This window comes from Myotis brandtii, unplaced genomic scaffold, assembly GCF_000412655.1.
Source record: "Myotis brandtii unplaced genomic scaffold, ASM41265v1 scaffold157, whole genome shotgun sequence".
Classification (NCBI taxonomy): domain Eukaryota; kingdom Metazoa; phylum Chordata; class Mammalia; order Chiroptera; family Vespertilionidae; genus Myotis; species Myotis brandtii.
The window spans coordinates 5,463,634-5,477,716 of record NW_005355708.1 but is presented as its reverse complement, the minus strand read 5'-3'; the positions used below and the strand labels follow the sequence as shown (position 1 = coordinate 5,477,716).

Here is a 14,083-nt window from a genome sequence, read left to right as displayed (position 1 = left end):
AAGTGAAACAACAAGTTGATGTTTCTCTCTCTCTCTCTCTCTCTCTCTCTCAAATAAATAACTTTTTTTAAAAAAAGTTGGGCCATTGTTTAGTATGGAGAATGTGTGGGAAAATTTGAGGCAAGATACTGGGAAGTTATACATCTGGTGAGTGATTGTGTCATCATTAAAGGTATCTAAAGGGATGAGAGGCAGGGCCACATGCTATGGGATGGAATTTGTCCTTTCAGAATCCTGGCCTTTGGCCATGAGCTCTAATGGCTGTATGGATGGGGAACTCTCATAGCTGAGGCCCCTTTGTGGGAGCCACTGCCTTCAAGCAGAGGAGCTATGCTTTCATTTACCTACATGTTTACGTGTGCAGTGATTTTGTGTATACGGTGTTATGTCTTTAAGTTTTATTTTTTGTCTGTGAAATATAACACCCAGTCACCCCCTCTGTGTGTACTCAAGATGCAAGTCAAGAAACCGAACATTCCTGCACCCCTGTAAAATAGAGTTTTCAAAGTTAAAAAACATCTCTCATGCAGTGAGCATCGACCATACATTTAACTTATTTGTGAGGAACCAGCTGGAGGACATGGCAGGCAGAGGTGATGCCTTGTCAGTGAAGGAAAGTGCTGGGTACAATTAGATACAGACCTGGCCAACGTCCTACAGGACCATAAAGCCATCAACCTCAGAGATACCCTTGTTCCAGGCAGAAATCCTTCACATTCCACAAAACAGAAATAATTAGCTGCTTATCTTCCTTAGGTTAGCTGCAGTCTTTAGAGCCTGGGCCTAAGCAGTGGTAAACAGTGAAGTCAATTAAAATTCCAGCCCCAGAGTCAAATGGCCTGGAGGCAGGCTCGTTGGACAACTCTGTAGTTTAATTTTTGAAAGTGTGTGCTATCCTTTATAATTTTAATATGTAACTATGTATTTCTAGACACGACAGTTTTGTTTCGATCTGATTTCTTATATATAGCATGCACACTTTTATATCTTGCTGGGCAAAGTTGGGTTTGAAGATAAATCTACAGGTTTGTGTCCATCCCTTTTCATTGCCGCATAGTACTCCATTGTAGGGTTATGCCAGATTTTGTTGATTCTGGTGTTGATGGGCATGTGGGTCATTTCCATAGGCTATGAACATCTTCATGCAAGATGCTCCCCAGCCTTCTCCCAGCATGCCCCCTTGCCCTCTCCCAGCATGCTCCCTGGCCCTCTCCCAAAGTAGAATAATTAATTAATAAATAAAGACATCCTCATTCTGTTTCCTAGTGTGAGTGTGGAGTGGAATTGCCTGGTCTTAGATGTGCTCCATCAACCTTATCGGCTAATGTTGAACTGTTTTCCAGGGAGCTGAGCTGATGTACTCTCAACAGGGATGAGCGTTCCCATCAATCTGCATTCTTAGACTTGTTCACCTTAACCATTTTGATGGTGTGGAGCGGTTTCTCATTGTGGTGTTAACTTGCACTTCTCTGATTACTAATGAGATTGAGCACAGGTTTCCATTGGTTTTAAGAACAAAATATTGTTAGCCTCTAATAGGGAGCTGTATTCGTGGAGAATTAAGGATCCGATGTTAGAACTGGATTCTGACTTACCCACCGTTTAACCATCTCTTGAGCCCTGGTTTCCTCATCCGTGAAACGGGGATGATAATAAACATTTTTCTTGGACTGGCTGAGAAAAGAAGGTGAATAAAGCATCTAAGGACACAAAATAGGCCCTCAACAAATGGGAGATGTTGTAAAAATAGACCCTGGCTGGTGAGTTGATTGTTCCATTCACAGCCTGATGTTCCCTAGTTAGCCATGATGTGGAGTCATGTGAGAGCAACATGTGGAGTCAGACCTTTGGTTTTCACCGCAATCGGGAGAGCAGGGGCGCTCAGGAAAACAAACAAACAAACAAAAAAAATCAACTAGCAGAGAAAGTGTCTTGTCTTTATTTTCGGACTGGACCCTCAATTAGTCATCCTGCAGTCCTGGCTCGCAGGGCCTGGATCAGTGGGCAGGGTCCTTAGGCCTGGGCCCCTCCACCCACGTCCATCTGGACGTCATGGGCACAGTCAGAGCCTGGTGTCTTTCCACGGGGGCCCAGGATGGTTCTTAAACTGGGGCTCCGCCGACGTTCCTGGACTTATGGGGGTTGCCGTTTGGAGCTCTTAGAAGATCAGAACTTTGCTGAGGTTGGAGCAGGCATCAGCCAGGCCCTTGGAGTTTGGAAAATGTTTTTTCCTTTCGGATGTGCTAACACCCTTTCATGTGCCTATTTGATTCTCAGACCATTAGGTCGGTCAGGAAAATAACGAACTCCGCTTCCTCATTTGCTGGGGAGGGGAGAGAGAGGAGGTTGAGAGCACTGGGCTGACTTTTATCCAGGTGGGCCCAGGCAGAAGGGAGCTTCGGCCTCCCTCTTCTCACCCATCACCTCCTCTGTGCCGCCTCTCCTGAGTTTGCCTGCCTGGTGCTCTCTTCTCTCAAAGTTTGGGTGACCTTATGATTATCATTCCTGTTGAGAGCGAGAGGGGTGCTATTCATATTTATTCCAGACCAGGAGACATGAACCAGGGCTAGGGGCAGACGTGGACATGTGGTCACCAGCCTCCGCTCTTACTGTGTAATGAAAGCTCTGCCTCGCAAAGTCATTTAACTGCTGAGCCTCGTCTTCCTCTTCCGTAAAATGAGAATTGAGGTGTACCTGTCCGACTTATTCTTTAGGGCGATTGCCGTGAGGGCCAAGGAAGATCATGTGCAAAGAGCATTTATGAACTTAATGTGAAGATTATTAACAGCCAGAGGCCTGGTGCACGAAAAATGTGCACGTGTAGGGTTCGTAGGCCTGGCTGGTGATCAGGGCTGATCTGTGGGGTGACTGGCGGGGCGATCAGGGCCCCCGCTCACACCTGCCTTGGCTGGCCTGGCACCGCCCACTCACCGGCCCCGCCCCCCTGCCACCTTGGGTGGGGGCCTGCGGGCTGGGGGCAGCTTCTGCATTGAGCATCTTCCCCCGGTGGTCAATGCGTGTCATAGCGACCGGTCGTTCTGCCAGTTGTTCTGCCATTCGGTCGATTTGCATATTAGGGTTTTATATAGATAGATAATAATAAGAGGTGGTACCCACAAGGCGGGGGGGGGGGGTTCTTTCATGGTCAGGCTGTCACTATGCCATCCACATGGATCAGCTGGCCCTAATGTTATAAGCATTTGTCCACATGTAGTGGCTTTTTAAGGAGCAAGATCAAGTCCACCAGCTACTTGCGAGGCGTACACATCATATCTGCTTTCAGCTCTAGTTTCATTCGGTTCCTAGAGATGCTCAAGAGCCTTGGGGCCACCTGGGAGCAGATGGTATCATGGTGTTTACAGATGAGGAAACTGAGGGCCAGAGGGGAAGGGATTCTCCCAAGGTCACACAGCAAAGGTCACAGGGATGAAGCATGAGAGGAACGCTACGGCCTGCGATGAGTCTGTAGGATACAGACTGGGGCTAGCACCAGGCCGTGGCTCAGATGAGCTGGGACCAGACCTACACTGTTTCTCAGGGCTCTCTGTCACTTCTCCGCTGATGCAGATAGAGAACAGGCCCCTAGCATGAGGGATACTGTCCCCCCAGCCCACCTCCTGGCACCCTCAGGGCCCATGCAGGCCTCTGTCCGCCTCCACATATGCACTCTCCCTCCCCTGGTCACCGGCTCCTGGTTAGGCCTCTTTTCATTAACAGAAAGTAAACATGGGAAGCTGACCTTTCCCACTCCCAGGACAAAAGTCAGAAGGGCAGCTGTCTTGTGAGCCCAGAGGCCTCAGAAGGGGTGTCACTCCCCTTCTTGTCCCCTCCACCCTACCCACCCCTGGATGGGGGACAACTGAGGGAATGGGGCTCGGGGAGACTCACCTTCTGTCCTCCCTTTGTTTTAGGAACCTGAGAGCAAGGCACAGACCCTGTGTCTGAGAACTTCACCCCTGGGTGCCCTCCTCAGAGGGAATTGGGAGATCTGATGGGTTTTCTAGTCAAGGCTGGCTCCTCCCGCTCAGGGATAGACTCAGCCTATTCTTTTCCCATTTGGGTGTGGGTCCCTGCTTGGGCAGGAAGGGAAAGGGCAGAAAGAGGAGGGGCTGGTTCTGACCCAAACCCCTAAGAGAGGCTCTCTCTGCCTTCAGACTGGACCCATTCTGAGCTTTGATGGTGCCAGCTGGTCCTTCTAGCCCAGGCTGCAGTGAGGAGCCATCATTGGAGCCAGCAAGAGGATATAGGTGTGCCCAGTGGGCCACCCCCTCGGACCTTTAGCCCATACTTTCCATATTTGTGAAATGATTAGCCCAGTTACTAATGTGTTAGCCCTGCCCAGCCTGGTGTTAACTCTTGTCCTGTGGGAGGGGATGGGCAGAGGGGACTCCGGGGACTGGACAGCTCGTCAGGCCTTGGCCAGGGGTTCCAGGGCGCAGGATCGCAGGTTCCTTCTGCTCCAGGACTCAGGGCAGGCTCTGCCCCCCTCCTTGCCCATTCCTCCTCCGCACCCCATTTTCTTTTCTTTTTAAAAAAAAATATATTTTTATTGATTTCAGAGAGGAAGGGCGAGGGGGAGAGAGAGAGAGAGAAACATTAATGATGAGAGTGAATCTTTGATTGGCTGCCTCCTGCGCGCCCCTCACTGGGGGTCAAGGCCCCAACCCAGGCATGTGGGAATCGAATCCGCGATCTCTTGGTTATTCGGTCGATGCTCAATCACTGAGCCACGCTGGCGGGGCTGCCACCCCATTTTCCACTGGGAGAATCACAGGGCAGGACCCTGGTGGACAGGAAGTGAGAACCAGCTCCTAGGCAAGTGGTCTGAGGCCTGGAGAGAATTCAGGGCCTGGGCCTGCCTGGAATAGGACCAGCTTTTCTCAGTGTCCTGCTGTCTGAGTTTCCTCTGGGGGTGAGGAGGGCTGGTCTGTGTCTCTCTGTCCCACTTCCTCCCCCACACCCAGGCCAGCCCAGCACTCCCGGAACACTCAAACCATGGGCCCTAGCACCCTCCCCACAAGTCTCCTCTCTGACAAGCTAACACACCCAGGGGCCTGCAAGGTGGGGTGTGGGCAGCGTGCCACTGAGAGTGCAGGGAGAAAGCCTTACCGGTAGAACTCCTGGCCCTTGCTCTTTCTCATCCAATATCTTCTTTTATTCGTATTTTTTTGTGTACGTTTTATATTCTACTTTCCATATTTGTAAAATGATACTTGTATTTAATTTATAAACCAGAGGTCATTTGAGAGGGTTGTGCTAAAACCTTTTACATGTTGCAGTCCAAGTACTGGGGCAAGCAGGGGTCAGCAGACTTCTCCCATAAAGGGCCAGAGAGCAAAGACGTTAGGCTTTGTGGGCCATTTGCTTTTACCGCAGCTACTCAGCTCTGCAGTGATAGCGCGAAAGCCGCCACAGATAATAGGGAAACGAATGGGTGTGGCTGTTTCAATAAAACTTTATTTCTGGGCTCTGAAATTTGCATGTCATAGGAAGTTCATGTGTCACACATATTATTCCTCTTGGACCCTCCCCAAGTCCCAACATAAAAAAAAATGAAGTAAATTATTCTTAGCTCACGGACCCTGAGCAAACAGGCTGTGGCCCCGTACTGACCAGTTTGCCGACTTACTAGTGAGCCTGCTTCAGGCTCACCTGGGGAGCTTTCAAAAATGCATAGTCCAGCCCTGGCCTGTTCGGCTCAGTGCATAGAGCATCGGCCTGTGGACTGAACGGTCCTGGGTTCGAGTCCGGTCAAGGGGATATGCCAGTGTTGTGAGCTCGATCCCCAGTAGGGGGTGTGCAGGAGGCAGCCAATCAGTGATTCCCTCTCATCATCGATGTTTCTGTCTCTCTCTCTCCCTCTCCCTTCCTCTCTGAAATCAATAAAAATAGGTTTATTTTAAAAAAGCACAGCCCAGAACCCCAGCCCTGGTTTTGCGGACGCTGTGGGAGGCCCTGGAGCCTGCGTCTGACCAGCGGCACAGGTGGGCTGGGAGCAGCTCACCAGAAGCGCCGACTCTGAGGAGCGCAGCCCTGGGAGGTGTCCGGGGCCTTGGCGTGCTCTTGCTGAGTGGTGGGGCCTGTGACGTCTCCAGGCCTCCTTTGCCCATTTTTGGAATTCAACCAGCGGAGGAATGCATCTCCAGGAAGACGTCGGCCTGGCGTCTCATCTCCCCGGGGGCCGGGGTCCTCAGCAGAGCATTCTTTGGCTCTGGCCTCCACTGCTCATGCCGGTGACAGGCAGAATCCCCTGGTGATGCAGGACACAGGCTCTGGGATTTGTGTGCTCTTGGGCAGTTCTCTCTGCTCTTCAGTTTCCTTGTCTGTTGAAGGGGGACTGTAATACACCCCCCGGGAGGCGCTGACAGGTCAAATGAGCCGCGATGTGGAACCCGCAGCACAGTGCCTGGCACCTAGTAGGTGCTGTCAGCAGAGTGGCTGCTATTGCTGCTCTTCACCAGGTGGAAGCGGGGGAGCCCAGCCCCTGCCACAGGCCATCCACATGTGTCTGGTGCCGCAGTGCACATGGCCCTTCCCATGGTCATCTCATGGCTTCCTCCAGCTACCCCTGGGGGAGACACCCATGTCCCGTTGGAGACTGAGGCCCAGAAAGGTTATGTAGCTCGTGCACCCCCATGAGAGCCTGGTGCTCTCTGCCTGGAGCCCTCGAGTCTCTCTCATCCGGGATCTTGGGTGACCATGGGAGGAGCTTAGGTTGGTTTTCTGTGGGTCCTTTACCCGGTGCTTTCTGCCCTTGCAGATAAAATACCACGAGGAGTTTGAGAAGAGCCGCATGGGCCCCAGTGGGGGTGAGGGCATGGAGCCCGAGCGCCGAGATTCCCAGGACAGCACCAGCTACCGGAGACCCCAGGAGCAGCAGCCTCACCACATCCCGACCGGCGCCCCCGGTGAGCATGGAGCCTGTGGGGTAGAGGACCTGGGGCCGGGCCAGCTACCGGGTGGGGAGAAGCCTCATTTACACACACACATGTGCACACGCACGCACACACACACACACTGTCAGGTCTCATCCCCCCAGGGCATGAGCGCTGGGGCAGGGCCTCTGCTGGGCCCCAGGGTGATGAGGGGGAGCTACCACCCTTGCTGTAGAACAGTGGTTCTCAACCTTCCTAATGCCGCGATCCTTTAATACAGTTCCTCATGTTGTGGGGACCCCCGAATGCATTGTTACAAATTGAACATAATGAAAGCGTAGTGATGAATCAGAAAAAAACAATATGTAATTATATATGTGTTTTCCGATGGCCTTAGGCGACCCCTGTGAAAGGGTCGTTCGACCCCCAAAGGGGTCGCGACCCGCAGGTTGAGAACCGCTGCTGTAGAAAATGCGACACCTACACGTGTGCACACTCAGACTTCGCCTTTGAGAGGTGGGCCTTGAGCAGGCCTGTGGGCTTCTGGGAGGCCCTGGGAGGGGCTGGTTTTGTCAAGACAGTTTCTGAGCCCTGTCTCCTCCCGTCTTGCAGTTTACCAGCAGCCCCAGCAGCAGCAGGTGGCCCCATCCTATGGTGGCTACAAGGAGCCTGCAGCCCCAGTCTCCACGCAGCGCAGCGCCCCGAGCGGGGGCGGGGTGAGTAGCCCCGGCCCAATGGAGAGGTGGGAGGTGGAAGGTGGACGGTTGTGAGGCCTGGGGCAGCCAGAGATGGGTGGGCCTAGGGAAGAACCTAGGTCATAGATTCTTCTTAGAAACCCTGCCCAGCAGGTCTGGCTTTTCCCGGCTTTTGACCCCAGTCTCTACATCACCTGCAGGTGATAGGGATCTCAGCCTCTAGAGCAGAGGGTCAGTGTGGGCTAGTGGGCAGAACCCTGGGCTGGGATAGGGGCCCTGGGCTCCAGCTAGGCCCGTCGCCCCGGGTATCTTACTCCGGCTGCCTGGGAGCACGTGAAGCACCTTTCTGCGCGGGGCCACCCAGACCTGGTGCTTGGTCCCCACTCTTCATGAGGATGACCCCCCTCTCCCCCCGTGTTCTTCAGTTCTCAGCCTGCTCCTTCCTCAGAGGGGCCCTCCCAGACCATCTCATGTCAAGTGGGTCTCCCCTGACATTTCTGTGGAAGGTGGACGGTTGTGAGGCCTGGGGCAGCCACTCTTTCCAACTTAAAACAGTTCTCTGTTGATTAGCTTCTGTCTGTGTCCTCCACTGGACTCGAAGCTCTGTGCAGGCTGCACACCGTCCCTTTGGTTCACTCGCTCTGAGCTGGGCACAAAGCGGCACTTGTCAACTTCGCTGAATACGTGATGAGTAGGAAGTGAGGTGTTCTTACTGGTCCCTTAGAGTTGAGGTTCCTGGGCTGTAAGTCCTGCTGCTCACAGGTGTGGCTGAGCCGCCCTTACTCAGCTCCTGGCTGAGCTCAGCTCTGTTCTGGGTGCCTGGACATTTGAGTAGCTCATGTAGGAGCAGGAGGGACAATACTTAGAGAAATAAAGTAGCCAGTCCTGCACATACTAAGCATGTCCTGGACAGGAGAGATATAGCTCTGAATAAAAGACCACCTTTAGCCCTAACCCGGTTTGGCTCAGTGGATACAGCGTCGGCCTGCGGACTGAAAGGTCCCGGGTTCGATTCTGGCCAAGGGCACGTGCCCAGGCTGAGGGCTCGATCCCCAGTAGAGGGCATGCAGGAGGCAGCCAATCAATGATTCTCTCATCATTGATGTTTCTATCTTTCTCTCCCTCTCCTTTCCTCTCTGAAATCAATAAAAAAAGACCTCCAGTCTGAGATACAAGCAATGAAAGGTCAGATAGTGGCACATGAAGAAAAAGACAGCAGGGTAAGGGGAGAGAGCAGCCAAGTCCTCAATAAAGTGAAGGAGCGAGTGTCCCTCTCCTTTCCTCTCTGAAATCAATAAAAAAAAGACCTCCAGTCTGAGACACAAACACCGAAAGGTCAGATACATGAAGAAAAAGATAGCAGGGTAAGGGGAGAGAGCAGCAAAGTCCTCAATAAAGTGAAGGAGCGAGTAGTGAGCGAGTGGTACAAAGGCCCTGGGGCAGGAATGTGCTAGGAAAGTTCAAGGACCAGCAGGAAGGCTAAGGGGACTAGAGAGGGCAAGAGGGTAGGAGATGAGGTCAGATTATGCAGGGACCTGGGACTGTAAGGCCTTCGGGACTGGTGAGTTATACAGGGTGACGGGTTTGACCTGTGTTTTTCAAAGGTTGCGCTAACCCCTGTTAGGGTAGGAACAGGGAGATGAGTTAGGAGGCTGTTGCAGAACATGGACATAGATGGTGGCTACTCAGCCCAAAAGATACAGGCAGATTGGTAGTTTGAGAGACCAAGGTCACCATGTGAGGGCTGGATGCTCATCCCATAGACGTGGGGGCTAATGGAGTAGGTTTCTGTTGCTTGGGGGGAAAAGTTTGAAATTTGGTGCTAAAAAGGATGGGGACCTTTGAAGGATTTAAAGCCAGGGAGTAACAGGATCAAGTTTGCATTTTGAAAAGTTCCCCTGAAATGACAATGAATGAACAGTTGGAGGGGGCAGACCAGACCAGAGACTGGAAAGAGGTCTGAGCAGGGTCCTGGCAGCGGGGTGGAGCAGTGGACATGGGAGGTCCCCCAGGGACACCTAGTCCTCGACCAATTGGCAATGGGGCCCCACTGCTGGCCCCATGCAGTTCCCAGGGCCTGGCCTGGGGGGCCACAAAGGCTGAGCTGACCTCCAGAGATAAGTCAACTTCAAGGGCAGTAAGGTCAGAGTATGTTAGAATCTTATCCACCTCCAAGACCGCAGTTGGATTTTACGTGCTTTTACTGGACATTTCCTAGAGCTTAAAGAGGAGGATTTGGCTGAAGTTGCAAGGTGGAAATCTCTTGTGTCACCTGGAGATTTTTCTCCCAAGAATAGGTCTTTGTCCTGAGCTTGGGAGTGAAGCCAGACTTATCACAACTTCGAAAAAAGAAGACTGGCGCTCATGATAATGCAGATAATAGCGTACAGGGCATAGCCTATTTTGCAACACTAACTGGCATCGTGTCCATGGGACCTCCCTGCATTCCTGTTTTGAGAGGTGGAGCAGGGCTATTGTCAACTCAGTTTCCTGTCTTGTGCCTGCCTTTATTTTATTTATTATTATTTTTTTAATTCTCACCTGAGGATATGTTGTTATTGATTTTAGAGAGAGAGGAAGGGAGAGGGAGAGAGAAACACCGTTGTGAGAGAGAAGCATAAATTGGCTGCCTCCTGCAACCTGGGTATGTGCCTTGACCGGGAATTGAACCTGTGACCTTCTGGTGTTTAGGGCAGCGCTGTAACCAACTGAGTTACACCGGCCAGGGCGTGCCTGCCTGCCTTTTAGCAGATGCCAAATAGATTGGACACGCTCAGAAAGTGACAGTGAGAAACCCAAGGCAGGGCCCAGCCCTTCCCTGTCTCTGGCTCCCGGGTCCCTGCTCACCCAGGCTCTGCTCCTGGGTCCCGGGCAGTTAGGAAGGAAGGCTGGGCCCAGGGCTGACTGTGCGCCCCGCCCCCCGCAGAAGCGGTACCGCGCTGTGTACGACTACAGCGCCGCGGACGAGGACGAGGTCTCCTTCCAGGATGGGGACACCATCGTCAACGTGCAGCAGATCGATGACGGCTGGATGTACGGGACCGTGGAACGCACCGGTGACACGGGGATGCTGCCGGCCAACTACGTGGAGGCCATCTGAGCCCGCCGGGCCCCGGCCCGCCCCGCCCCATCCTTCAGCGCATTCCACGGCATCGCATCTGTCCTGGGCGTGACCTGTCCACCCGTCAGTGTCTCTGTGTTTAAATCTGCGACAGCTTGTCTCTTCCCAACCTCCTCCAGCTTCTTTTGCCGACCGAAGCCTTGTTCTGCCACTTCCTTGGGCTCCTTCCTCGGGCCGGTTGCCCCCTGGACCGACTTCTTGGTTTTCTCTCTGGGCGGAACAGGTGTGGGCCTTCTGGGAGTGGCCGAGGCCCCTGGGCTGGTCTGGAGTGGGAGGTCCATCGGCTCCCGGGCCTCCGCCTTCTCTCTTTCTCGGCCCCCTCAGACCCTCCTGCCCACCTCCTCACACACCCGACATTCCAGGGCTGGGGTGAGCCCCAGACCCCCAGGACTCCAGGGAGGGGCTCCATGCATTCCCAGGGGTGGAGCCCCACCGCCCTGGCCCCTGGATGGGGACAGGCCGGGGACTGCCACTGTGTGGGCACCAGTAAGAGGGCTTTGCTTCTCAAAGATGGGGCTGCTGACCCTCCGGGGGGTCCCCTCACCACCCTCTCTTTTCTCAGAGACAACGGAGGAGGGTAAAGTGCCCGCCCTGGGGTTCATTCATCCTCCCCACACGTGCTCTCCTCACACTGTGATTTTGCTCTTCTGCCCACGGAGACCCGGTGTGGGCCAGGAGCTCCCTAGGAAGCACGGCTGGGTCACGGTCTGGCCTTCCTTACTTTCGGGACAGCTGCAGGAGCGAAGGGGACAGGCTGTTCTCTCCGCACTCCCACCCCCAGCCCCCAGGAGCCCTGGCTCGCCTCCTTGGCTGGAAGCCGAGGTCCCTGACAGGTGGGGCAGGAAGCCCTGAGATCTGGGCTGGGCGGGCCACTCCTCCCTACTCCTCCAGGGAAGATACCGCCCCTCCCCCTGCCTCCCCCGCCCCCAAGTGCATAGGAACTGCAAAGCCACAGGACCCTCTGCATCTCCAGGACTAGCGTGTGGGGGAAGGAGCGTGTGTGTCTGTAGGAGTGTCAGCTAGTGTGAGCGTGAGCGTGAGCGTGAGTGAGCGAAGGCGCAGGGTGTGGCCTGCAGGAGTCTCTGGGCTTAAGTGAGGGTGCACAGAACTGTTTCCCCCTGATAATTTCCTCAAAACCCACAGTGAGGGGACAAGGGAGGCCCTAGGGGACAGAAGTTCCTTATACTTTCTTTGGAATGAAAATTCCTCCTTCTGTCCCCCAAATGGAGGAAGCCCACCTGCCTCCACTGCAGTGTGCTGGGCGGAGTAAGGGAAGGACTGGAGATGGGTGGGTGCTGATACAGCTGTCTGGGTGGGGTAGGGAGAAGGCTTCGTGCCTCCAGGCATATTCTCTCCCCCATCTCTGCCCTGCGCTGCAGACCAGGGGCCAGAGGACCCTGTGTTACCCACACTGTGGGTGCCTTACTCTGGGGGCTCTGCCCCCCAGGCCTCTCCCTTACTTACCGAAAGCCCCCTTGAGGTGTTAGGAGAGGGTCCCAGGGCTACAAAACTGGAAGCACAGGCCCCGGGACGCGGAAGGGAAGATGGTGCTATCTCCAACCCCTTCTGTCCCTCGCTGGTGGCTGTGACAACCCCTGCCTGGCTTTATTCATCTCTGGGAGTCCACTCAGGCCCCAGCGTTAACATCGTTGCATCCTTGTTCCCTGTGGCGGTGGCTGCAGGCATGATCGCATCCTCTCTTCTTGTGGGTTCAGTTGGGAATATTTAGCCCAGATCAGAGAGCTCAGGAAATGACTGGGGGGGAACAGGAGTGGACCTTTCTGGGGGAGGCCGAGGCTCGGCCCCAGCCAGGTGAGGGTGGATGGAGGGTCTCCCACTGGCCGATTTGGGGGTGAGGGAGCAATATTGGAAACCTGGGGAGGGGCGCCGGTCCATTCCATTTCCTCTTGATCTCAAAGCACAACATGGATTCTGGGACCAAAGGTCGGAGACACATCCTGTTGGAGGACCTGCGGTTGGGAGGGGAGTGAGAGGTGGGAGGGGGCCTGGAGGAGCGAGAAATAGCCTTTTCACTCAGCTTAATTTTCCTTCCAAAACAAGGCGAGCCAGCCACTGGAATCTTGCTGCCCGGCAAGCTGCTCCTCCCGTCCTAAAAATAGGGGACCTTTTTTTATACAACCCACAGAGAGGAGGGGCTGTCACACTGGTGCTGAGGGACCCAGGGGCTGCTGGGAGTCCTTGTTCCTTTCCAGAACCATCCATCCCTAGAAGAGCACAGAACCTGAGGGCTGGGCGGAGGCCCCGGTCTTCTCTTACAGTTCATAGAGGTCTTTTAGCCAATATCCCAGGAAAGAACATCCATCAAAGCTAGAATGTGAATATGACGTTAGTGGACCAATAATTGCAAGAAGCCCAATGGTGAGAAAAGTGAATTCTCTCAACACTGCTTCCTGTTTTCTTCCTCATGTCCCTCCAGGGAAAACTACTTTATTGCTTAATTTCTGCATTTGTTTTCCCCTTCACGTATGCACTTTTGGGCCTTTTTTTTTAATAGCTGGAAAAAAAAATACCACCTCACAAACCTGTATTTAAAAAGAAACAGAAATGACCATGTGAGATTTCCTCTGTCCGAACATTTCATCCGTGTGTGTGGAGCCGTCATTCATCTTTTTATACGGGGGGGTCGTCTCTCCTTGGTTTGTTTGGTCCCCTCCCTCGTGGGCTTGTGCTTGGGATCAAATCCTCTGGCCTGTTATGATTCTGAACGTTTGACTTGGACCACAAGTGAATCTTTCTGGTGACTCAAATAAAAATATAATTTTTACCTGCGGACTTCGTTTTCTCTCTGGCTCTGACGGCTGTGGTGTGTGTGTGTGTCCCTCTGTTTGGGGGCGTTGGCCCGAACCCCTCCTGGAACCCTGCCATCCTTCGGGGAGAGAGACCAGTTTGGAAGCGGTCAGCCTAGAGCGGCAATTTGCCTTGGCACCTACTCCCTGTCGAGAACTCCCACCCGTCTGCCCCTGGCTATATCCCTCTGCCCAATTTGGTGACACTCCCAGGAACTTCCGAGTTCCCATATTCTCTTACTGTCTGACTTGCTTCACTGTGCACCTGTCTCCCCACTAGCCAGTGCACTCACAGGGCAGGTAATGGGTCTAACTTATCTTTAAACCCCCAGTGTTTGCCCAAGGCCAGGCAGAGAGAGGCTCAACAAACATTTTTGAATTAATGAATGAGCTCAGCTGATGGGCCGTTTTAACTCTGCCTGCACCTTGTAGGCACATACTTGAGGAATGAAATGACAGAGAGACTGGGACAGTCTGCAGTGGGATAAGCCAGGGATGAGGCCATCTGTTCGATGGTCTGACAACCCAAAGCACTATTCATGATGCCTTACAACTGTGATCTTTAACACACATGTTTAAATTTGA

General features: G+C 53.5%; 1 protein-coding gene across 2 annotated transcripts in view; it reads left to right on the top strand.

The window, feature by feature from the left end:
- Positions 1-13,484, top strand: part of LASP1 (LIM and SH3 protein 1) — a 40,316-nt gene extending 26,832 nt beyond the window's left edge. The window contains exons 5-7 of one of the 2 annotated variants that reach the window (XM_005861907.2): positions 6,761-6,908; positions 7,488-7,591; positions 10,497-13,484. In XM_005861907.2, the coding sequence (XP_005861969.1) occupies positions 6,761-6,908; positions 7,488-7,591; positions 10,497-10,670 (426 nt within the window). In that variant the 3' untranslated portion in view covers positions 10,671-13,484. Of the gene's footprint in view, positions 1-6,760; positions 6,909-7,487; positions 7,632-8,076; positions 8,106-10,496 lie in introns of those variants that run through there. The other variant, XM_014536178.1, reaches the window with a different exon arrangement.
- The last annotated feature ends 599 nt before the right edge of the window (positions 13,485-14,083 follow it).